This window comes from Sorex fumeus, unplaced genomic scaffold (assembly GCF_029834395.1).
Source record: "Sorex fumeus unplaced genomic scaffold, SorFum_2.1 ptg000044l, whole genome shotgun sequence".
NCBI classification, from domain to species: domain Eukaryota; kingdom Metazoa; phylum Chordata; class Mammalia; order Eulipotyphla; family Soricidae; genus Sorex; species Sorex fumeus.
Window position 1 is genome coordinate 8,708,769 of NW_026606101.1, and position 25,632 is coordinate 8,734,400.

Below are 25,632 nucleotides of genomic sequence, written 5' to 3' on the forward strand. Positions count from 1 at the left end.
CAGCTCTGCTGGCGCATAGATTTTGTACCCGACGGGGAGACAGTGGCCCCTCGTGAGAGGCCCAGCCCCTTCTCAGCATTCCGCACAAGTCCTCCCGCCAAGCCTCCGAGCGCTCTGTGGGCTTTCGGGAGGCTGACCAGGTAGGCCCCATCTCCAGCTAAAGATCTGTAAACGCCGGGTCTTCAGGGGAATGATGGCAAGGCAGGTGCCCTGGGCAAGCTGGAGGCCACCTTTCAGGGAATCCTGCATAACCAAGAGGGTTTAAAAGCAATTGGTGGAAATCTGATATTTTGTGTTCCCGAGGAAAGCACAGTGGCATTTGACATCTGTAGAACACTGCACGTCTTACTAGTTGGAGGTTCCTGTTTCTCTTTAAGATGGGGAAGAAATAAATCAAAACACAAAGGGTGAGAAGCCAAGGGGTTAGCACCTTCAGCAGACGTGAGCTAATAAGACTATATACTTGGGCTGGATTCCTCCGCCCCTCTCGGAGAGCCCGGCAAGCTACCGAGAGTATTCGATATGCCAGACACAGTAACAACAAAGTCTCCAATGGAGACGTTACTGGGCCCGCTCGAGCAAATCGACGATCAACGGGAGGGCCTTTACCTTTTACCTTACTTGGGCTGGAGAAATAGTGCGGCGGTGGGAGGCGGGGGGGGGGGGGGGGGGGGATGGGGGGAGATGGGGGGAGATGGGGGGGGAGCACAACACTTGCCAGACAAGCGGCTGACCCAGGTTCAGTCCTCAGCACCACATACGGTCCCCCTGAGCCCTGCCAAGAGTGACCCCTGAGCTCACAGCCAGGAGCAAGTCCTGAGCACTGCCAAGTGTGGCCCAAAGACAAGCAGAAGAAAAATAAAAGTAAAACTACATACTTAGACTGTTAAGTGAATTTTAAATAAATCAACTTACATACAGTCAGTGGCTGGAATTCTCTTTTGGGGGTTGAGGGGAGCCACACCAGCAGTGCTCAGGGGTTAATCCTGCCTCTATACCCAGGAACCACCATTTAGTATGCTGGGGATAGAACCCAGGTGGGTCACGTGCAAGGCAAGAACCCTCCCTGCTGTACAATCGCCCGGGACCCCAGGGCTAGAGTGCTTGTTGGAAACAAGATATACTTTACTGCAAGATGGGAAAAGGCACATTAGGCCTCTCAGTAAACAAGCGCCTTTGTGTGGCTGAAAGCCTCTGTCCTTCATTTGATTTCATAAACTCCAGTGCCCCAGGCAGGGGGGAGATTCTGTCTCTTTCACTAAATATTTATTGGGTACTTGCTATCTGCAAGACAAGGAATTGAACACGACAGCAAACAGGTGAATTCACCTTGTCCGGGGTCAGGCGTTTCACTCAGTCAGCACTACACTAAGTCAGCATCAGTGCGATTACGGAAGACAGGCATCTGGGATTAGAAGCACCGAGGGCTCTCGCTAGCATGGAGTGCCCTAAACCAGGCGCGAGGTACAAAGATTACTGAGGTGCCAAAGGGCAACACAGAGAATGCCCCGTGATCTCTTGGTCTCAGCCCCTGCCTACTTCTTAGTCTCATGTTATCTCTAAAGTGTAAATAAAATATCTTCCATGAGAAGTAAATCTGGAAGTACTAATACATAGCAGGTATTTTTTCCCCCCCTTTCTGATGCCAGAGTCAGAAATATCTGGGTCAGAATCTCAGCTCTCCTAGTTCCTGGCTACGTGATCTTGGTCAAATTACTTGCCCTCTAGCCTGGTTTCTTTCCTGTTGAGTGAAAAAAAACAGTCATTCTCTCATGAGGTAGCTGCATGAAATGAGCCGGAATATATGTAACAGACACCTGAGCACTGAGACCCCTTTTGTGAGAATTCCTGATTCCTAGAGAAAAATCTCAGCTTTTGCTTAGCGTCACTTCAAGTCGTTCTTAATGAGCCCAAAGTAGGTCTAAAACCTCAAAGTCATCATTTCATTACAGTTCACCCCTCCTCTCCCCCCAAAAAAAGCAGATGGGTCTTTTGATGGGAATACAGGCATAAAGGAGGACTCTAATGAAAAAATTAAAAAAAAAACAGGCACCATAACTGCCCCAGCACAGAGCCAGGGAGGCTTTGGAACCCTCGGCGGGACTCTCTGAGACCCTCCCTTGCTACGTCCCTTCCCTGCGAGCCTTTTCTCCTCTGTAAATTGGGGAGAGCAGCACCTCTTCATTTTAATTTTTTTAATTTTAATTTTATTTTTATAAAGTAGTTCACAATATTTGGTTACATTTAATATTTGAATACCAATCCCACCACCATCACACCTTCCCACCACCATATTTTGGATGTTTTCATCCTGAACCTCAACCCCTGCCCCAAAGTAGAACTGAAATAATTTATTTTGTATTGCTTGTTATGAATAATCCGCTAAAAATGATCCAGAAAGGGTTTCTTAGAGGAAAGTGTGTGAGGATTGTTGTATTTCACTCAGGGGCCATTAAGTCCTTCTATAAGAGATCACTAATGTGTCGTAAATGAGTAGCGCCCGTTCGGGGCTGTTTGTGAGGATCAGAAAGAATGCCTGTAAAACACAGAGAATGTAACACTTTGCACACGGTGGAGACTTAGTGGCGATGATGATGATAAAGACGGTCATGGTGACAATCCACTACAACGATCTGGTGAGAAGACGTGGAAAGAAACGGTGGATTGGGAAAGTGGGAAGGAAGAGAGAAATCTTTCAAGTCCAGTCAAAGATGGGAGTCTCCTAGGAAGTTTTAGTTCTGCTTTCATTGCCGCCAGAGAGGGTGGCCTCCGAGCTTACAAAATACCAAACTGCCAAATGACGAGGACAATTAGCCGGGACAAGAGAGAGAAAATTCGTTCGGCAGATGTAATCTCTTGGCCTTCACAAAGTTCAGCCCAGGGCATTTGGAGTTTCTGGCGGTGCCTTCCGTCCGGGAGCCCGGGGATCCTAGCTCTTTCCATCAGCAGAGGAACTATGGGGTCAAGTGTCGGTTTGGACTCAGCAGGTACCAGCCTTCAAACAGGATTAGGTTCAACCTGTTGGAGGCTGCTGGTGCTTTCTGGGTTTTTCTTTTAAAGTACAAGATAATCACGCTCCCTCCCGCAGCCAGAAATGGCAGGTTATTGCTGCAACTCACCTCTGGTCCCTGACTCAGACACAGCTTCAACCTGGTACGACTATCAGAGGAGATTGTGCCTGAACCCCCCCCCCCCCCCACCCCAACACACACACACACACACACACACACACACACACACACACACAGACACACCTGTTTCCCAGCCACGAGGCTCAGCGTTTAGCATCACCCAGCCGTATGTGTACTGAAACTGAGCCGGCCTTCTTCGATTCATTAGCTCATTATGTTGAATGTTTTGAGACTGTGTTTGAAACATCTGCTTTAACGGGGAGTCAAAGAGAAATCTTAATTCTGTTTCTCCTTGAAAAGGAAAAGCAGAACTTTGGGGTGAGGGGCCACTTTTAAAGAGTAAACAGTATCCTCATAAATTGGTAGTCCCCGTTTTAAAAATGAACTGTGGTGCAGTATCTCCTACAGACAGTTATCTGCTTATCCGCTAATTCATTTAATGCAATCACCCGCAATGGGCTTCATCCTCATTAGCACAAATTAGTGACGTTTCATTTAGTGGATGAAGAGATCTATGAGTATCTCTCCGTACTGCTCGGCTACTAGCACAGAAAGGAAATGCGGCAGCGGGCCACTCACTCAAGAATGTCTCGAGAACGACGGAGTGATTGGGGGGTGACTAGTTCAATAGCAGGGTTTCGGCACAGTAGGTGAGGCTGCGGATCTGAGATTCTCGGCTATTAGCATGCGCCGGAACCACCGAGAGGGCTCATTAAAACACGGACTGAGGTTCCATAGCCAGAGAGCACGATTGGAGTAAGGCTCACAAGGAACACTACCGGGAGCAATCTCTGAGCACTAAATCAAGAGCAAGCCCTGGGGCAGGAAGGAAACTAGGGAGAGTGGAAGAGAAAATGAGACCATGGGGAAGGGATTGGTCCTTGATCACTGTACTCCTGAAACTCAATCATGAATAACTTTGTAATTCATGGTGATTCAATTAAAAAAAGAAAAAGAGCAAGCACCAGGTGCTGCCCCAAAACACAACACAACACAACACAGCACAACACAACACGGACTGGCAGTGGGTCTGGGGTGGAATCCAGAATCTGCATTTGTTACAGGTTGGCAGGCGGTTCTGGTAGGGAGCCTCATCTTTTTTGTTTTGGTTTTGGGGCCACGCCCGGCTGTGCTCACAGCATACTCCTGGCTCTGTGCTCAGGGAATCACTGCTGGCAGGCTCGGGGGAACCAGATGGGGTGTTGGGGATTGAACCCAAGCTGGGCTTATGCAGAACATGCTCCGCCCGGCATTGTACCTTCTCTCCAGCTCCCGGGAGCCAAGTTGGAGGGCCCGCAATGTGGCAGAGACCAACCCCTTCTTTGAAAGGCCATGAGCACACAAAAGAACAGGAAAGCCTGCCGGGTGAAGGAAAGATGGTCCATGAAGGCAAATAGGGTTGTTTACAGGTGAACGACGGAACCCAGATCCGCTACGTTCACACGGGAAAACCATTAGGAAAAACAGGAAGTGGCAGATATTCAGAGAAGAAAGAGGTCAGCGTGTCTGGCGGGCAAAGTAGTGAAGAGCACGCGAAGAAAGGCTGAAGCCTTGGGCTTCTGTCCTCGCTCTATCCGACCAGCTATGAGTTCGAGCTTACTCCTCATCTCAGTAGGTCTTGATTTAAAATGTGCTTATCTGAGGGGGCTGGAGAGAGCGCAGCGAGTCGGGCGGCTTGCCTTACATACACAACCAAGCTGGGTTCCGTCCTCCATCAGGTCCCCTGGGCCTGCCAGGATTCCTGAGTGCAGAGCCAGGAGTAAGCCCTGAGCACTGCTGGGTATGGCCCCCGCGCCCACCCTCCCCAAACCCCCCCCCCCAAAAATCACGATCATGATCACGACCATCCTGTTGTTCGTTGATTGCCTCGAACAGGCCCCAGTAACGTCTCCTTCGTCCCAGCCCTGAGATTTTTTTTAAAAGTGGCATATTCAAGGCTCTTTCAGGGTTACAGGAGAATGAGACCCGTAATGGTTACTGGTATTTGGCATATTGGGTATGCCACGGGGAGTTTGCCAGACTCTGCCGTGTGGGCAGGTTACATTCGGTAGCCTGCCAGTTTGTCCAAAGTCGGAATGAGATAATAAGATGTCACGCGGCTGGGGTTTTAAAACCCCAAAAATAAATAAATAAAATTTGTTTATCTGAAACAGAACTTATAAATTCCCACTAAGTTTTAAAAACGATGAAGGCGACAAAGCAGATGGCAAAGTAGGAACTGGAGCTGGTTAACAAAGGCTGGAGATAATTTAGACAAATGAGAAAGCCAGGAGTCGTGCCTGGTGGAGGAAGGAGCAAAAGCAAAGACAAACAAGTCAAAACAACTTCGGCCTTTAGAGGAGAGAGGCCAGAGAGACGCCCGGAAGGTAATGAGGCCCGTGCTCCGAAATGAAAAATGGCTCAAACGGAACGAGGTACAGCGGCCCGAAAACGTCGGAGCTGATGTCGAGGGGCAGGGCTTCCGCGAGGGAGACTCTCGGGAGAAAACGGCCAAAAATGGAGTTCTTAAATCTGCCCAGGAGCAGAGCAGGATCAAAACAGCTCCCCAAAGCCTCTGTATGGCCACGGCGGGGGGCTGAACCTTCCCTGAGATAAGCCCAAGTTTCTCAGGGGGTCTGCGAGCTGCAATGTCCAGTTCAGCAGGTGAAAGGGGGCGGGGATCTGAGTTCAGCACCCTGAATACACTGTGATGTTTATGATGCTGAAGGCCACAACAAGCACCCAAATCTCGAGCTGCATGGGCAAGACACCGTGTGCAAGGACACGTCTTCTTGCTGACCAGGCCCCGGGGCAGGGCTTGGCTGGCATCAATGTTCCAGGCAGGATCGGCTTTTTCTAAGGGCAGTTGCTTACTAGTAAAATAACCAAACAGCATGTTAAGGTTTAAATACCCTGAAACCTTGGAAAACTGTTTAAGGGGCAGCTGAATAGCGCTTTATACCCAGAGGGTCACACGCGACCCTGACTGGATGAGACACCTGAGGAGCAAGACACGTTACCTTGCAGAATTAGCAGAGGGGCCTCCGGTGATTCCCCTTGGGCCAGTGGAATCCAGGCTGACCGCCCAGAGCTCTCACTTTCCCTTTCTCCCTCACCCAAAGTTCCAAAAGAGACCCTGGTGAGCTTCAACACCTTTCAAAAGGGAGGACAACCTTTGATTTCGGCTGAATAGAGGATCCTCGAATCACAACAAGTTAGTCTCAACTAGCTCAGAAAACTGATGACTGCACAGAGCAAAGAATAACCGGATTATACGGAATATTCTAAGTATTCTGCTAATAATACAAGTCCCCGCTGACAATTCCATCCCCTTCACTGTGCTTTACTTCCTTCTTTCACACGTCCCTCTCCCCGAATGTCCCAAGGCCCTGGGATGAGAATGTGTTGAGGATTAATGAGCTGGCCAATGGGCTGAGCACATACTTCACATGGGGGAGCCCTGGGTTCCATTCACAGCACTGCATGGTCCCCAAGGATCCACGGGTGTGATCCCAAAACAAACCCACCACAAAGTAAGCGCTGAATACTGAAGAAAGAAGATACTGAGGTAACTGTGAGGGAAGCCACACCAGGAAACAAGCCTGGTTCCAAAAGCCCAAAAGCTAAGGACAGCAATACTCGGGAGAGAAAGAGAACAGGGGCTGCAAGACGACAAGGTGGGGACTGACGATACCAAATGTTTTCCTTAAAGGCAAGGGTGTGTTAGGTGTATTATACTGATATAAACAAGAGACTGACTTGACATTGTGTATGTCACTGTTATATGTAAGAAGCTGACTAGACATGAGTATCACACTGATATATGCAAGAAAAAACTGACTGGACACGTTATTACAGATATATATATATATATATATATATATATACACACACACATCTACATCTATATATATATATATATATAAGAAATTGACTAGACCAAATTTTATCCTTAATCGCAAGGGTGTGTGTGTGTGTGTGTGTACATGCGTGCGTGTGTGTGTGTGAGTGAGCACTGTTCTATGCATTAAGTTTATATGCAAGGATGTGTTAGGTGTATTACATTGATATTAACAAGAAACTGACCAGACAAGAAACTGACTCTGACATATACAAGAGGCTGACTAGACATGTATGCAAGAAACAAACTGACCAGGCATGTTATTACAGATATATATATACACAAATATATATTTACATATCTATAAGAAATTGACTAGACCAATTTTTTCCTTACTCGAAAGGGTGTGTGCGTGTGTGTGTGTGTGTGTGTGTGTGTATGTATGTGTGTGTGACACTGATCTACGCATTAAGTTTGTACTGTGTGGTATACCTCTGCTCCTCATGATTTCATATTCACAACATGCTTTATTTATTTTGCTTTTTTTTCTGGTCACACCCAGCAATGCACAGGGGTTTATTTATTCCTGGATCATGCACTCAGGAATTACTCCCAGTGGTGCTCAGGGGACCATATGGGATGCTGGGAATCGAACCCAGGTCAGCCGCATGCAAGGCCAACGCCCTACCTGCTGTGCTATTGCTCCAGCCCCTAAAGACTACTTCTAAAGTCCTTTAAAAGAAACACATGAAAGAGGAAGTTATAAAAAAAGAACAAAAACCAAAAAGCCCACCAAGAGTCCCAGAGCGGGTGCTGTAGGGTCCCCGGCAGACTCACCTTCAGCCTCTTCAGCAGCCACTGCAGGAGGCCCTGCTGCGCGGCCTCAGTGCACATCTCCGGCCGGAACTCGGCCATGTTCTCCACGATAGCTGAGGGAAGACAGGGGTGGTCAGTGGGGAGGGCGGTTTTGTGTCCATCTGCGGCATTCACGCCTCCTCCTGCCGCCCTGTATCCCTCCTGGCCAGCAGGTGCCCTGTCCTGCTCAGACTAACCAGGAAGTGCTATGCTTCTCCCTTCCCCTAACAGCGGAAACTCATGCAGAGATTACAGTTCACTGGAGAAAGAAGGGATGGACTTCCAGTAGTATGTGCCAGGCAGGTCATACACGAGGGACCACGCCTTGGTTCTCACCACATCCAAGTCCCAGAAAAAGGCAACTACAGAGACAGCAGCCAGCAGAGACCTGGGGCAAAGCCTGGGAACTTTTCCTTTCCAGGCGGACCCGTTTGGGTCTCCAGTTGTTATTATAGGGGAAGTAAGCCGGGGTTTAAATGAACAAAATGCTGAGCCTATGTAGAAGGGAAAGGTCATGTGGGCAGGGCTCACTGTCGGGAACCTGGAAGCAAAGTATCTTCCCTATAACAGTCAAATTGCTGTTTAATAAAAATAAATAAATAAATAAATAATAAATTCTCAATGAGGAGGTCAAAACAAGTTATTGCAAGCCAGAGCGATAGTACAGCGGGCGGGGTGCCTGCCTTGCATGTGGCTGACCCGGACTGAATCCCTGGCACCACATAGGGTGTCCTAAGCCCCACCAGGAGTGATCCCTGAGTACAGAGTCAGGGGTAAGTCCCAAGTGCAAAACAAATAAAAAGTTACCACATGACTATTATATGAAAAAAAGCACTGTAGCACTGTCCTCCCGTTGTTCATCGATTTGCTCGAGCGGGCACCAGGAACGTCTCCATTGTGAGACTTGCTGTTACTATTTTTGGCAGGCTCTGCTGTGCGGGCAGGATACTCTCGGTCCCTTCTTGGGCTCTCCGAGAGGGATGAAGGAATAGAACCTGGGTCAGCTGCGTGCAAGGCAAATGCCCTACCCACCATGCTATCGCACCAGCCCATGAAAAAAGGGGAACATTTAAAAATAAAAAATTGTCTCCAGCCCCATGGTTGCTTGTCCTGTCCCAGGATGCTTCGGCACAGAGCTCCGTGAACCTGGAGGGGCCCCAGGACATGCTGGTTTTGGCCCGAAGGAGAGAGAAACACAGCTCCGAAACGCTTCGGCAGTCAGTCTCGGCAAGAAGTTCCAGGACGAGTGGGCAGCTCCCATGGGGGGCAGAGCACAGAACCTTGTGGGGGACAAGGGCGGTAGGAGGCTGCTGAGAGGTGGGGGCCATTGTAGCACTTCGAATTACTTCCGGAGGGAATCAGCACACTTGGAGCAGCCTCTCGTGCCTTTGCCGTCTTCTTCACCCTCCACGGCCCAGAGCCCCACCGGGACAGAAGACAGACATGCTCCACACTGTGCCAGGCTCTCCCAAACCTGGGCAAGCTCCCTCCCCGCTCCCTCTGCCCTCACACTGGTCTGCAAGGGGTCCAAACAGCGCAGTTCTTCTTTTCCCCAAGGCCAGGCTCAGGCAAGGCTTTTGCAAGAGTCGCTCCCTGGCTGGCAGGGTGGGCCCTCCCTGCTCCCTGCGCCCCCACACCCATCGGGAGACTCTCCCTCCTCACGGCCATCGAGTTCCCTGGGCCGAACCTCTCCCAGGCTATTTGTCACCCTGCGTTCTCCCTCCTCTCAGCGCGACCCAGGCCCATCCATCTTCCTCTTCAGGAGCAGAATCAAGACTAATTAATCACCACTCTCCCCGCGGGGCCTCACACAGGACCTGGCAGACCCAGAGCACCCCGGCCGGAGACAGGCCCCTCCCGGGAGCAGAGCTCCCAGGTGCTGTGCCGCGGCCCTTCTCTGGGCACAGTCAGGGTGGGCTTGTGGCCGGGGGCGCTGCCAGGCTCCGGCTGGAGACTAGCCCCTGAGCCGCAAGCTGACCCACTGCTGTCTTCTCTCCTCGGACTCCCGAGGGGCAAGGCCTGCCCCTTCCTAATAATAATCTTCAACGAGGGCAGTCGCGAAACTACAAGAGGAATCTGGGTGCACGCACAAGGAGCCGAGAGAGAACCTAATCTTATCAAAATTTCTACTTCTGCCGGGCCCCGCTCATCCCTCAAGCGCTGCTCAGAGACAGTCAGCTCTGGTTCTCCCAGACAGTCGCGGTGATAAAGGGGACCCCCTCGAAGTGCGATCTTATACAAGCTCCTGGTGTGGCAACTTTATTGGGGGGGGGATGCGCAGAGTGAAGCTGGAGGAAAGGCGGGGAAGAGGGGGCCCGGGCCCAGCCAAGGTAACAGCAATATTTCCCCTGGCAGTTTACAGGGCAAACTACACCCAAGGAAAGCAGGAGTAATTCTTTTCCAATAAAATGTCCTATAAAGGCACACTTGTTCAAAAGTGCGTTGTTCCAGCGAAGTGGAAGTGGGAAGGAAATCCAATATAAGGGGCTTACAAATTGCGGAAAAGCTACCCCAAAGCGAGAACACAGCACCCCCGAAGCCCGCCCTGCATGGGCTCCACCCCGAGTTTCGCTTCGCAGGCAGAGGCTCGGCTCAGGAGCCAGCAGCTCTGGAGCAGGAAGGTCAGCGACCACCCGGGGGCTCCGCTCCATGATCCGGGGGCTCGAGCCAGAGCAACAGTCACACAGAAGCGGACAGGAGGGTCTGAAAAGGCTCTGAAAAGGTCACTTTGGAGCACAAAGGAAAAAAAAATACTCCTGCCGTGATGTGAATGGAGGGCAGGGAAACGAAAAGGCCCCAAAACACACACACACGCAAATACACATGAACACGGACATGGACACACATGCATGCACACATAGACAGACACGCACGCAGACACACACAGATATGGACACACACACATGCACACGCATGCACACACACACACACGGACACGGACACGGACACGGACACCAGGCGGCTTACCCAGAGTGTTGTGGACGCCGTCGGCCTCTTCCTTCACAGACTCGTCCAGGCGCTCCAGGTTCTGCACAAGCAGCGCCACCACCTGTCCATCCACCTTCCATCACAGGGGGGCAAAGGAGAGGGACACATGTCACACAACTGCCCCTGCCAGGTCCCCGTGCCCACACTCCCTTCGCTCCTAAGCAAGGGCCCCAGCAGAGCCCCGAGGTCTACAGTGCCTGCTCCGTCCTGCTTTGGGGAGTGGGAGGAGGAAGAAGGAGGCCACACCCAGCGCTGCTCAGGTCAGGGCTCACTCCTGGTGGGGCTCAGGGCTCACTCCTGGCCAAGCAGGGCTCACTCCTGGTGGGGCTCAGGGCTCATTCCAGCGGGGCTCAGGAACCACAAGGGATGCTGGGTCAGCCGTGTGCAAGGCAAACCCCTCCCCGCTATGCTCTCTCGCCAACCACCCCCCACCCTCCCTCTCTCTTGAGCTGCGCAGTGACCCTCAAGCAGGGCCTGGCTGCCCTGATATCCCAGAGTTAAGAGGAGCCAATGGAAGCTAAAGGCAGCAGAGTTGATTCATGCTCACAAAGGGAGTGCAGAGAGCGCCTGCACTGAGACCCGAAAACCAACTTGAGAGTTCTGCTCCCTGGTAGCACAGAAAACCCTTCCAGACAGGCCAGCTGGAGTCAGGCCAGCGCTTCACTCAGAGACATACAGATCGAGAACAAGACACCATGAGGCTGAGTTGGGGTGTCAACTTGCTGTACCTCACACAGACCAAGATACGAGGCTGACTCGAGTGTCACTCACCTTCCGTGCAGCTATGAAATGATGGATTGTCCCCAATAGTGAGTTCGACTCTTTTTTTTTTTTTTTTACTTTAAGCAAAAGGCATTTAGAAGAAAAGTACTTTTTATCTTGCTCTGTATACGACACTGGAGGAAACTGCCAATCATCACCAGTGTACTAGGCAGACAGTGGGCGGCTGAGGGCAGCCTGCGCTGAAGATGGGTTAATGGGGATGGCGCCCACGGTCAGTGGAGAGAGGTCTGTACCGTTTCTGATGAACTCATATGCCTTCCCGAGAAGTGCATGGAAGAGCAGGGTACTCAATGTTCATACTGCATCTGAGGCGCCCAAGAGCCCTCTTTCTCTCATTCAATTCGCGAGACCCTTGGTGAGGAGACTCTCAGGAGATTTGCCTCACAGAGCTGCTACTCAAGCCTCAGAAAAGCCGGACTGCAGGACGCCAGGCACCACACTCTCGTTCTCCTGGGATTTCGCTCTTCAGGCGAGTGCAGAGCCACGTGCAGAAACTTCTGCTCGAAGTAGAAACGCGCGCTATGATCAGATCCGGATGTACACTTCTCCACTGACTCTCCTGTAAGCTTCGGTTTTTCACCTCAGAATTTCACCCCGCCCCACCCCCCCACCCCTTTTTTTTATTTGGCTTTTGGGTCATACCCAGTGGGGCTCAGGGGCTACTCCTAGCTCTGTGCTCAGGGAACTCTGTGGTGCTCGGAATCAAGCCTGGTGCTCCCATGAGCAAGGGCATGCTGAGACAGTTAAGCAATCCACCCCCCACCCCCACCCCGGGGTTCTTCATCGTTTCTTTTTGTTTTATTGAGTTGTGGGGCTACTACACCCAGCTCTGTGCTCAGGGGTCACTCCTGGTGAGGCTCAGGGCCCATGTGTGGTACCCGGGATCCAACCTGGCCAGCTGCGTACAAGGAACGCCTGACCCACTGTGGTAAAGTCAATCAGAGTGATTTAGGGAAAAATGAACTGTGACATGGCTCATATTCCTCCCCCTAGAGTTATCTCTCTCAGGCCCCCACACGACTCTTCATAGTGGTGGGAGTTACAGCCCGGGCGCTCCCTGGCCCCCAGGGGCCACACCTGTTGGGCCAATGTGGAGGGGAAGCTGAGGTTAGAGCCCAGGCTCTTCTACGAGCAAGCATGCGCTCCACCACTTGAAGCATCTCCCCCGCTGACACCCCCCGCTGTTTACGGGTGAGCACAGAGAGAGGCTAAGGAGCCTGGGCCAGGTCACAGGGCGAGGGGCGGGAATGACCCAGTCTGGGACGCGATTTTCACCATCGTACCCTCATGAGCTGGGGAGGAAGAAAAGAGGGCGAAGAAAGCGTGAGGAGGGAAAGGATTCCATTCAGCTGCCCCAGACACGCCTCACACTGAGGCTGAGCCTGACAGGGTGGCCAAGGCCCAGAGCCTGACAGGAAGTTTTCACTGCTCTTCCTGGGTCAGACTCAAGGAAGAGTCTGGAAGCCAGTGCTGAGGCCGGCATCGGGGTCACCAGGGGCTGATGTGTGCTCTCAGAATCACCAGGAAAAGGTTTTTTGTTTTTTGTTTTGTTTTGTTTTTATAGGCCCCCTTTGTTTTTTTCCCCCAAGTTTTTTTTTTTATTTAATCATTTTTTTTATTAGTGAAACACCATGAGGTACATTTATAGACTTATAAATTTTTGTGCTTGGGTTTCAGTTATACAATGATCAAGCACCCATCCCTCCACCAGTGCCCACCACAGGTCCTAGCATACCTCCCACCCCCCCATCCCCCCCATCCCACCCTGCCGCTGTGGCAGGGCATTCCCCCTTGTTCTCTCTCTCTTCTTTTGGGTACTGTGTTTTGCCAGAAAGGCATTGAGTGGCAATCATGTTTGGTCTATAGACTACTTTTAGCATGTCTCTCCCACCCTGGGAGGGAGGGTCTTCACAACACCCTTTATTTGGTGCTCTCTTCTCTATCTGAGCTTGCTTTTCACCTAGCACATGTGGCTGGTGTAGGCCCCCTTTGTGCCGTGCTGCGGGGAACACTGAAAGCCCCCAGTGGCAAGTGAGGGACCAGTCATGCCAGCACGAGAGCGCCCACGAATACAGAAAGAGCTGTTCCAATGGAATACTACGCAGCTGTTAGGAAAGATGAAGTCATGAAATTTTCTTATAAGTGGATGGTCATGGAGAGCATCGTACTAAGTGAAATGAGTCAGAAAGAGAGGGTCAGACACCGAATGACTGCACTCATTTGTGGAATATAAAATAGCATGAGGGTGACACCCAAGGATAGTAGACACAAGGGCCAGGAAGACTGTCCCATACTTGGAAACCTGCCTCCTGAGCTGGGGGAGAAGGCAGCTGGAATAGAGAAGGGATCACTAAGACAATGATGGTTGGAAAATTGTTTGGGATGGGAGATGTGTACTGAAAGTAGATAAAGGACCAAACGTGATAGCCTCTCAGTATCTGTATCGCAAACCATAACGCCTAAAAGTAGAGAGTATGGGGGAAGTTGTCTGCCATGAAGGCAGGGGGAGGGTTGGGAAGGGAGGGGGGTAATACAGGGGACATTGGTGGTAGAGAATGTGCACGGGTGGAGGGATGTGTTTGATCATTGTATGACTGAAACTCAAACATGAAAGTTTTATAACTGTATCTTATGGTGATTCAATAAAAAAAAATAAAAAGTAAAAAAAGAAATTAAAGAAAAAAATAGCTGTTCACCCTTCTTGGACTAAGGAGATAAACAGTCTCGCTCTCTAAATCTCACAGCCAGCAACAGCTTCACCCCAGAAATCCACGGCACTGTTTTCCTTAATTAATTGGACAATTTGAGTATGTGAGAGAAAACAGAGAAACGTCTGGGGGGAGAAATATGAACCATGTCACAGTTTGTTTTTCCCTAAATCACTCTGATTGACTTATAATCTCCCTGATCCTGAGGCAGAGACACCCGGCCCGGCTGGGGACCGCGCCGCTCGTCAGCTCTGCAAAATGTGTCACCAGTTTCCACCGCCGATTGCTGCTTTTATCTGCCACTCGTCTCGTACTTCCCCTGATTTTCAGTTATAGCTCCCACTTCTGCTGCCTGCAAAGTGGTGGGGACCGTGGCAGGAAGCAACGCATTCAAATCCCAGAACTGAGTGGTTATGGATAATGGGTGTCTGGCTGGAGAAAAATCTTTTCTTCTTGCTACGGAAATCTAAGTTCTAACCAATGACCTTTTTAAGCTTGCAAAGTGTGAGGCGTTATGCTTAGCTGGGTTAAATGCAATTTTTATCTGATTGCAGGAGGGTCAAAGCAGTCAAAATACATTTAGTTCAGAAAAACCTTGGAGAAATATTTATATTATGCATAGTTCTTGGATATCATCTCGCACGGAGCACAAATTAGCATTCTGGCCGACTCCCTCCTAGCCCTGTGGGTCTCCCACCTTCATGCCTTATTTCTTAATTCATTCATTTATTTTCTTGAACAGTGACTAAGTCAGAAACGGAAAATAAATCCTGCCTAGGGATTAGGGAATCAGCCAGAGCAACACTGGCTTTGGAAATTCTCACTGTTTTAAGGCTGATGTTTTCTGATAAGTCGCTGGTTGGCAAGACTTCTAAATCACGGTTTCTTAAACTTTTTCCATTTGATTCTTCTTTCACCGATGAACTTTTAAAATATGCGGTAACAGTTACATAAAATAGAAACGCAGGAGTCAGAGACAGGATACAGGGGTTGATACTCATGTCCTATATGCAGCTTGCACCAGTTCGATCCCTGGTATCACCCCCTGAAACATTGCCAGGTGTGGTCCAGGAGGCCCCCCCTGAGCATCACTGGGTGTGGTCCTCGAAGCACCTGAGTACCCCCAGGTGTGGTCCTGGAGGCCCCGAGCAGCACTTGGGATGCCCCTCAAATATAAATTCACACAAAATAAAATAGGTAAATCAAACATTTACTGATGCTGAGTCCTAACTTTAAAACACGCCGTCTAACTGTCCACATTAGCTCAGCCCTGAGGAGGGTTCCAACAGGTCCCACTGAGAGCAAACAGGAACGCGACCAGGCGCCCTCCATGCGATCAGAAGGATGGGTGCAAGAGAAGGGGCGGAACCGGAAGGCTGGCTTGGAGGGAGGTCTTTTCTCCTGAGTAACCTCAGCCAATAAACTTTCTCAACCATTAGACTGGAGTGTCTTCTCTTAAAGAACCCTAGAAATTTCATATCAAAAAAAAAAAAAAAAAGAAACTAGCGCAGCACTGTAGCACTGTCCTCCCATTGTTCATCGATTTGCTCGAGCGGGCCCAGTAACGTCTCCATTGTGAGACTTGTTGTTCCTGTGTTTGGCATATTGAATGCGTCATAGGAGCTTGCCAGGCTTTGCCGTGCGGGTGAGAGAGATCCTCTCGGTAGCTTGCTGGGAGAGGGGTGGAGGAATCAAACTCAACTCGGCCTGGCCAACCACGCACAAGGCAAATGCCCTACCGCTGTGCTATCACTCCAGCGGGAACCAAAAAATCCAAGTCCACAATGGTGAGTCAAGCAGCGCGTTTTGGGGATTCCTCCAAGGAACACGGCCAGAACTGACAGCTGGTGCCAGAGCCCAGTGAGACGAAAGCTTCTCTCCTAGGCCCTCGGGTTCATCACCGCCCAGCTGAAACATTAGGTCCAGGGATGACCCGGGGCAGGTTCCTGACAGCACCCCACATGCTGAGTGTGAGCCAAGAGGCAGCGCTGTTTGGGGCCCTGACACCACAAAGGCACAGGGCAGCAAGTGTGTGTGAACACCAGAGCCGAGGGGTGGCCTCCCCCACCCTGCGGAGGAGCAAGGATGACAACCAAAGGGGGGGGGAGGGCAGGGAGGGCAGGGCAGGGTGACACAGAAGGATGATCACACATTAACAATCACACACTAACGCTAGCAATGGAAAAACAAATGAGGGAAATCTCCGAATAACAGAAACCCAAAGTGAGCACAGAACTGAGGCTAGCAGAGGGGCCCTCTGGGGATGGGGGGAGGGGGATGAGAGGGTGGTGGGGCCCAGAGGCAGTGGTGGGGAGACTGTGGTACTCCGTGCTGTGCCCTGGCGTGGTGACACACTCACAGACGGGGAGAGGAACATTCCCCCTAAAGCACAGAGCCCGTGAACCAGCGTGATTTTGACACAGACCAACAAAGGCACCAATCAAGGAGGAGAACTAAACGTCAGGCTAACCTGGGCCCGTCCTCCATGGCAGCAAATCTGACCCACGCCTGTTCCCGAGGCCTCCTGGGGCACGCTGGGGTCCGCCTGGCCCTTTCCAACCCCCTGCCCACAGCTCTGCGCTCACAGAAGGGCCTTCACGCTCCTGCCCCCATGTGCTGGCTCATTTCTGCTGCAGGTCCCGGACTCAATTTCATCTGGCCCTGGGTCACTCTGAGTGGCTGGATTCTTCCAGATGCCAGCATCCCCCCGGCCCCTGGATTTCCCACGTGGGCAGCACATCGCGTTTTATTTGCTTTTTGCTTTTTGGGTCACACCCAGTCATGCTCAGGGGTATCCTGGCTCTGCATTCAGGAATTACTCCTGGCAGTGCTTGGGGAACCATATCAGATGCCGGGGATTGAACCCGAGTCGGCTGTGTGTGTGCAAGGCAAACGCCCTCCCCGCTGTGTTATCGCTCCGGCCCGTATTGTTTATTTTATTCTCTCTGGGACAGAGGATCGCCTTTTCCTCTCGTGTATCTACCGCCTCCCCTCACGTGTGCCCCCCAGAAGCATCTCTGCCGGTCCCGGTATGAACTTGGTTTATACCCAGTTTCTAGATTTCGAATCCTGTTGCTATGAGCTCAGTAAACAGCTGTGGGCAAGTGGGCCTCAGGGCAGCGAGCTGGCCTGGCCAACCAGCATTCGGGGTTTGAGCAGGGCTCCCTGAGGGTGAGCCTGGGTCCAGGGGCCTCCTGTGAAGTCCTTCTGTGTACAGCTGCCACTTCCCTCGGCAGGGGCGACTTCATCCTTCCGCAGGGGAATGCCGACCCTGTCCATGCCCTCCTGAACTCCTCCCCGCAGACACCCATTCCGCCTCAATTCTGGAGTCAGCCCCCTCCCACAACAGCCCTTAGCAGTCCATCTGGCTTCATCACCACAGGGTCTCTGCTTACAATTCTTGTTTTTCTTCTAAAAGACCAAACCTCTGTCTTCCCACGTCTTGTTTAGACTCTAGCCCGCCAAATGTTTCTTGCTTTCATTTTTAGCATTTGCTCAAGTGCTTTTTCTTTTTTTGGGAGACATCTGTTGAAATGGGGGGAAAATTCCGTTTTGGTTAAACTCAATGCTAACACTTTACCATGTGGCAGACGGCACATCGGCCATCGGAACCTGACACTCGCCCCGTGACTGCCATGTGCCAGGCATCGTGCCTGCATGAAGATGATGGCCAACACCTAGGCGGTATTTGTCATAGACACGATTCTAAAGCTACCTGAGAGGTGGAGCAATAGCACAGTGGGTAGGGCATTTGCCTTGCAAGCGGCTGACCCAGGTTCGATCCCCAGCATCCCATACGGTCTCAGTAATTCCTGAGTGCAGAGCCAGGAGCAACCCTGGATGTGACCCAAAGAACAAATAAATAAATGAATAAATAAATAATAATAATCAAAAAAAGAAAGCTATCTGAAATATCTCCTTTCTTGCTTGCCGCGGCCCCTCTCTCACAAATGAGGCCAGTCACAGAGAGGGGAGGTAACTCTCCCTAGGACATACTGTAGGGGTGTGACAGAGACACAACTTGGAAAAGAAAAACATGAAAAGATGGCTGTGACCCCACACGACCTGGGTCGGTGCGTCCAAAGCGCTGAGGAGCACGGGGTGCGGAGAGGAGTCTGCCGAGACCTCTTGGGATGCGGGGGGGATATGCCAGGCCAGGTGTGCCAGGCTGAACGGAGGCTGAACTGCCAGGCGCCTGCCAAGTTCTCAGAAAATTACCCCAAAGTGAGTCTACCCATTGCTCCCGCTACCACAGGAACTGCTGCTGCGAAACAGAAATAAACATTTACCCATTCTGAGGTGAGGGAAGGGAGCAATACGTAACAGCAGAGGTGATGACCCAAACTCTTAGACCCCAAAGATGCCCCCCCCCACCCCAGAATGCCAGGACAGCACTGTCCCTCCCACCCCCATCCCCCAACAAGCTCATCCACTGCTCAGGAATTGCAACGGGAAGAAAACGGCCCAGGCAATAACCGCAACCCGCACGGCACAATAAATCCCGCCCCCCTGCCTGTTCGCCTCCGCCCAGGCAGCTCCAGGCCTCATATTGGCCCCCAGATTAAAACTCAGAGGACAATTCACCCCGTGTCCTAAGAGGACACTTATCCAACTCCTTCCTGGATGCAGCCACGACCCATAAGGGGAGGCCGCCCGGGGACTCGGCACCCTGATCTTTACGGGCGGCTCGGTGGCAGACAAGCTGAGAGCGGACGAATGAGCACCCAGGGGTGTCTGACTGTCTGTGAGTCCCATCAGCTGCAAATCTTGAAATCATTAAAAACAAACCCAAACCAAAACAAACAAACAAAATAACCCAAACCTAAACAAAACCAACGGAATCTGCCCCCCCAACTCCTCCCCCTCCTGTAGCCCCCCCTTCCGGCAGTTTCTAAGGGCTCTCCAGGCTGAGGATGAACCGCTCCTTTCTGAACAATGAAACCTGCAAGATTCAGCATTTGTTGGTGGGTTTGGCAACACGGGATGCACAAAGGGGGCTTTTGTGTGAAGGCTGTTTCTGGGCTTTCCAGGCGGCGGCCCGCTCACTATTCACACAGGGGAAGGCTGGTAATTAAAATCGGCCAGGGCCCGGGCGGGAAGGCTCACCCAGGGCCACCGCAATTAACCCCTGGAAGGTAAGCCTGCACAAAGGACACCAGTGGGGGCGGAGGAGCACAGGCTGCCTCCAGAGGCGCCTCTGAACAAAACAACACCCCAGCCTCATCCTCTTTCTGCAGTGCTCAAAGGGAACAGAAAGGTCCTTAATTCTTTTTAACAAACAAACAAAAAACAATAAAAAAAAAAAAACATGTGCCAGTTCACTCTAGGAAAAGGCGCCTGGAAGAAAAACAGCGCGAGGCATTTTCATCATGCCCCATCACAGATGGCCCTGCTGGACAGAAGCCTCGCTCTCTGTGAGAGCCAGCCCTCGAAGCCAGGGGCCACTGCCCCTCTCGTCCCACCAAATGCCAGCAGACAGCGTGGCACATGGGCCAAGGCTAGACAGGAGGGCGGGCGGGAGGGAGGTGAACATTTTAGCAAGTGGAAAAATCGAGGACAGCAGAGGAAAGAAAGCCGCAGACCCTGGGGGCGGCGGGCGGCTTCGTGGGAGGGTGCCTCCTGGGGGGTGTGGGGTGGGGAGGTGGGACTAGAGCGTCCCTGGCCAGCACCCACCATAGCGCACACTGGCTTACTCGAGCAAGCAGCGGGGGCTGAACAGAGGCCAGCCTCCAGAGACGCTGCATTTGTGGCTCTCCTCTGAGGCGGGCCAGGGGCTGTGGGTCGCAGCGGGGAGCTGAAGCTACTCCAGGGGTGAGCCAGGGAGACTGTTCTGGTTTCCGACACCCTGGGCTCCGCTTGAATGTGACAATGACACAATGACACGGGTGAGGAAGCAAAGAAATCTGAGAACTCAACACAAAGGTCAAGGTCAGCAGGAACATAGCTTGGGAGGTTGGGGGGAAGTAAAGCACAGAGGTGGAGAGAACCTGGGTTCGAGCCCTGGAAGCAGCCGTTCCTGCCTCCCCCCTCCCAGCTTCAGGGCCAGAAATGGGAATAAGGGCAGTTAACGGCCAGGAGAGGGTCCTCGTCCACAGGGCCGGGGCCTCTGCAGCCCCTTACTAACGCAGCAGCCACAAAGAAATAAAAGGACCCGGGAGTGGTACTTCTTTTTTTAAAATCTTTTTGTTGTTGTTTTGGGGCCTCACCCGGCGATGCTCAGGGGTTACTTCTGACTGCACTCAGGAATTACTCCTGGTGGTGTGTGTGGGACCATATGGGATGCAGGGGGCGCAACCCGGTTCTGCCTCGTGCAAGGCACCCGCCCCGTCTGGTGCACTGCTGCTCCGGCCCTGAGGACACGTCTACTGTTTTATCCCCCTCCCCATTCAGCCAAGCCCTGAAACCGGCCCAACGCCACGGCAGCGCTGCCAACAACGCTGCCAACAACGCCTCTGCAATTAGGCTTGCTATCACCAGATTTACTTGTTAATTTGGGTTTGGGGGCCACACCCGGTGGTGCTCAGGGACCACTCTTGGCAGGGTTCGGACACTGGAGAACGCTGGAAATGGAACTTGCTGCGTGCAAGGCAAACCCCTGGCCCAGGCTCACCGCGAGACTTACCAGAGAGTCGATGAGGACTTCCGCCCCCTCCTCACTCTCATGCAGGGTGTCTATATCCGTTAACTCCTGGAGCAGATCAACCACCGCGATGGACACATGTGGAAACACGTTAAGGGCCTCAAACACACACGGTCAAATCCCACAGACCTCCCTTTCCCCGCAACCCTGGCTCTCTTCCGTTTCCTCCTCAGTTACTGCAACCTCTCCCTTGAACGTAGCACCCTGGGCGCGGTTCAAGTTCCTCCCACAGTGCTCGACTCACACTTGGTGCCCTCAACGGTACCAATGGGCTCTCACCGTCTCTTCCCTTTCGCTGCCTCCCTGGCGACTCACCCCCCAGGCTCACTGCTGCTTCCAGAAGCTGCCAGACTTCCAACCGATCACTGGAGAGGTGGCCGTTGCGGGGAGGGGAGAAATGGGCCAGCACCCTTCACCCCAGCTTGCCAGTTAAATGCTCGGGATTCTGCATCAGCTCAGGCAGCTGGGGCAGTCAGTTCACCTTCAGAGGCAGTAATGATTTCTGAGACTGAGAGGGCGAGTGTTCACCAGGGAGCTTGCAGAGGCCCGAGCAGGCCGAATTTGGTGGGGAAAAGGCAGAGGGAAGGGGTCAGTCAGGGCCGCTGCAGACCTCATCGACTTCCCTTTCCCTGGGTATCTGACTGCTTTGGCCCACAGCAAAGGAAAAAGTACCAGGAGGAGAAAAAGGGCGGGTAGCACAGGGCGAGAGGGAGGACGACATGAAACGCAAAGGGAAAGGAAATCCACACCCGGACACTGGAAGGCAGAATTAAGTCTCCACCCCGCCCCCCCCCCCCCCCCCCGCACTTGCAGCTTAATAATCTGCATTTACCAAAGGCCTGTGGGGAATAATAATCCACGTGCACTAATAATCCACATTTACCAAATGCCTTTGACGACGGCAGAGGCAGATCCATTCTTCATTCTGGGCCTCACTTTCACTCAACAGTGAAACAGGAGAGGGACATCCAAGGCACCCACGAGCAAGAACAACGTGGAACAAATGAGGAATATAAATGACGGGGACGAGGGACCACTGGGGAAAGGGTCACAGGCAGCTGGAGATTAGGAGGGACATTCTAGAAGGCTGGGTAGAGGGCAGGGGCCTGTGGAGACGGGGGTGGGCAGCCTCAGAGGGGAGATGCCAGGGATGACCAGTCTAAAGAGCATGTGGGGAGGAAAGGAGAGGCGGAGGGGAGTCGAGGGGAGAGCCGGAAAGTCAAACTCGAACTCCAGGAAGGTAAGAGCTGCGGAAGTGTAGGGGGAGGGGCAGGGAGCAGGGGGGAGGCGGGATGACGGGACTCGCTAACTGCCAGCTCCACTCCGGGTATCTGATGAACATCTCAGGGGGTAAAAGTTCCAAAGTCCATTTTCTTCCTCTAGACTGTCTGGCCTCATGGTCATGTGGTAAGATCCTTTAGGGTATTTATCAGGTGGATAAATACCCTAAAGGATTTATGTGTGTGTGAGTGTGTGTGTGTGTGTGTGTGTGTCTTTGTGTGTAGTCTTTAAAGACCGAGCAAGATAGTCAATATGCAGCAAACCCCAACACACTGTCTGAGTTGATTAAGACAAGAAAACCACCAAGGAGCCTCAAGCCACACCTGCCAAGTGGGAACTAGGTGTCTCCCTAAGGACGGTGGCAGACGCCATCAGAAACCCCCCAACTCCGGGGCAGGTGTATCCCAAATGAGCCCAGGCAGCCGCAAAACCTCCAGAACCCAATCGCCGCCACACTCACAGGTGACCTTCCCGAGCCCTCACACAGGAGAATGAACCTGCTAAAAAAAACCAGGTATGCGGGACCAGTGACTGAAAACTCCAGGCTTCACAGATGGGCGACCTTCCCCCATCTCCCCACGCTTCCGGGTTTCCTGGCAGTCATACCCAAGAATTGCCTCTGGGCATCATTTAAGTGCATTAATGGCCATGATTCAGAGACTCACAAATGAATCTCAAGAGAGCAGCACGCCACAGAGATGCCTCCAAACCCCAAATATTTAAAAATTTTAGAATTCTAGGAGTGCATGGCCACTTTTGCGGCTGTGTGACACCTCATACTATTCATGGCAAGTAACACAAAATAGATTACTTCACATCTGCCTAAGGGGCAGGCTGGGGTGGTGGCGGGAAGCTTCAAAGTGATGATGGTGGGAAGGTGGGATTAGTATTGAAATATTGAATGTAAACAATTATTGTGAACAACTTTATGAAAAAAAATTTTTTAATAAAAAAAAGTAACGCAGAGTTCATGGCTGCTTCAATCAGCTCAATCAATGGCTGAATAAATAGCAGTACTCCTACATTAAAAAAAAAATTAAAAAGAAAAAAAAAAAGAAAGGAAAGAAAAGCCCCCACTCTGAAGGGTCGTTCACGCCTGGGTATTCAGGGTACTGCGATTCAGTCCCCACCACAGCACTGTCACATGTCCCCGGCCCCTGGATAAGAGAGCTCGTGGTACTTGAGCAACTCGCCTAAAGATCTCTGAGGTGGTCAGGAAAGAGCTAGGGCCTCTCTGATTTCCTGAGCAGCGTCTCCGTCGCCACACGCTATACTAGCAGACAGGGGCGGACGCCAGACTTAAATAGAACCAGTATCAGGTAGCTTCCGGAGGCTGACCACGGCCCCACAGGGGAAAGAGCTGTCTTTTATTTCCAGCACGAGTGATTAAAAATTCCAGGAAAAAGTATAGCAATAATAACAACAAAACCACTGGCCACTCTCCCTCATTCTCCTCACCTAAGAAACCTCCGTAGTTCTTCTCTTGAAAAGTCATTAAAGTGAAAGGAAAAAACAAAGATCTTGCTGGATCGTGCGGCCATTTAACCAACTCAGCCACATTTCCTCTGTTGGTCCATCCAGACTCGTCAGATGCCTAACTGAACGTGGGCACCAACAGAGCAGAGGGCAAGCCCAGGATAAGTTCCCTGCCCCTGCAACACCAGGCGTGGTTAAGGGCTGGCATCCAAGGATGTCACGATGCTACTAGACGAAGCCGCAAGAGACAGGTGCAGAAACTAAAGCGGGGTCCACCAAGACTCAGCAGACCTTAGGTCTTTGCATCTCAGCTTCCTTGTCTATAAAATGCTGCCCGTGACCTCTGTCCCCATCTCGCTCATGGAATAGCTCAACCCAGAGACTGAGATCACGTGGCACAGGCCAAGGAAGCCAAATATTGAGCACACGTGACAGCACTAGAGAAACAAAAGCCGAAACACTGACTATAGAAAAAGCCCCGGAACGGCTGCTGTCCTCGCTCCCGGTGACACGTTTCCTAATGCCTCTAAAACCTCCAACTTAAGCTGACAGCAGCACCGGCCTCCTTTCTGGGTCACGATGGGCTGGAGGAGCTAATTCTGTATTTCAGCAGCGCCACGGACACTCACCCTGCTCAAGTCTTTTCTCGGTCTCTAAAGGTCTTATGGCCATGGATCGTATTTTCCTTTGATCAGGCTTATCCATGCCCACGAAAGGGGCACATTAAACCCAGGAACTTTAAAGAAAAAGGGGGGGGGGGTGGGAGGCTTGACAACGAACGGTGGTGGTTTTCAGTACGAACGGGATAAAAGCCTGTTACCAAGGAAAGAAAGGCATTTCCTCTAATATTCCGGTGAATCTCTCTGCCGATATTCCTAACTCAGTTAAAAAGTCAAAGAAGGAGTTCCCATCTACCGGGTGTAATGGACATCTCATCAACCCTCCCATAGGTTTCGATCCCACCCCCTACACCCCTTGGAATTTTGGGGCCATACCTGGTGGTTTCTCAGGTCTCACTCCAGGCTCTGTGCTCAGGGATCACTCCTAGTGGGTCTCGGGAGGCCCTAGAGGGTGCCGGGGATGGAACCTGGGCTGGCTGCGTGCAAGGCAAGACCCTACCCACCGTACGATCTCTCCAGCTACCAGATTTTAGCAGAAACATCAACTCTACACCGGGCAGCATTTCAACTTCGTAGCTAGGATTGAGTCCCCAATCGCCCCCATCCACCCTGGAGGCTAGAGTGATGTGACCCAGGGGACGGTGGTCATTTAAAGACCAGAGAGAGTAAGGGGAACGGAAACTGAAATTAGGTGCAGAGGCTCCGTCTTGATGAGAAAATCCGGCATGGTATGCCGCCCACCCAGTGTTTCTTCCCCAGCCAACGCTGGATGTGGGCGATGGGTTTTCCCACTGTAGTTACAATTTCATTTCGCAAGGTAAAAGGCTCTCCTGCCCCAGCATAATAGGAAAACAGAGAGCCTGTCTCCCTGCGAATTACTAAGACACAGTTTCTGAGAGCCTATTCTGTCATGCCGAGGAGGGGGGCCGCCCACTCACTCCCGCCACTCCTGGCCGCCACGGGGGCAATAAGCCAGTGAATAAGAGGGGAAGTTGGCGGGACCACTGGCTATGAAATGGCCCATAACAAAATGGCTATGGCAAAAGAGGAGACTTTACTCTATATTGGGGTGGCGTCTTTTTTTGTTGTTTTGTTGTGGTTTTGTGTTGTATAGTTTTGGCTCTAGATGTTTGGATTTTGACCTGAGTCCCAAGCAGGGGCCTCGTACAGAAACTGAGTGTTAATCTCATTAGTCTGCAATGAGATGTGACCGTAAAAAGCAAAGGTTAAAAGGAGAGAGAGAGTTTAAAAAATGTCATTTCAGGGGCCAGAGCACAGAGTACAGCAGGCAGGGCATTTGCCTGGCATGTGTCCAAACCGGGTTCGATCC

The 25,632-nt window shown here is 51.7% G+C and overlaps 1 protein-coding gene across 1 annotated transcript in view; it reads right to left on the bottom strand.

Moving 5' to 3' along the window:
• CTNNBL1 (catenin beta like 1) overlaps positions 1 to 25,632 on the bottom strand; it is a 186,485-nt gene that overhangs the window by 89,746 nt on the left and 71,107 nt on the right. The window contains exons 5-7 of the mRNA XM_056121215.1: positions 20,908 to 21,003; positions 10,774 to 10,867; positions 7,789 to 7,880 (exon numbers count right to left, since the gene is read on the bottom strand). Coding sequence (XP_055977190.1) covers positions 7,789 to 7,880; positions 10,774 to 10,867; positions 20,908 to 21,003 — 282 coding nt within the window. The remainder of the gene's footprint in view (positions 1 to 7,788; positions 7,881 to 10,773; positions 10,868 to 20,907; positions 21,004 to 25,632) is intronic.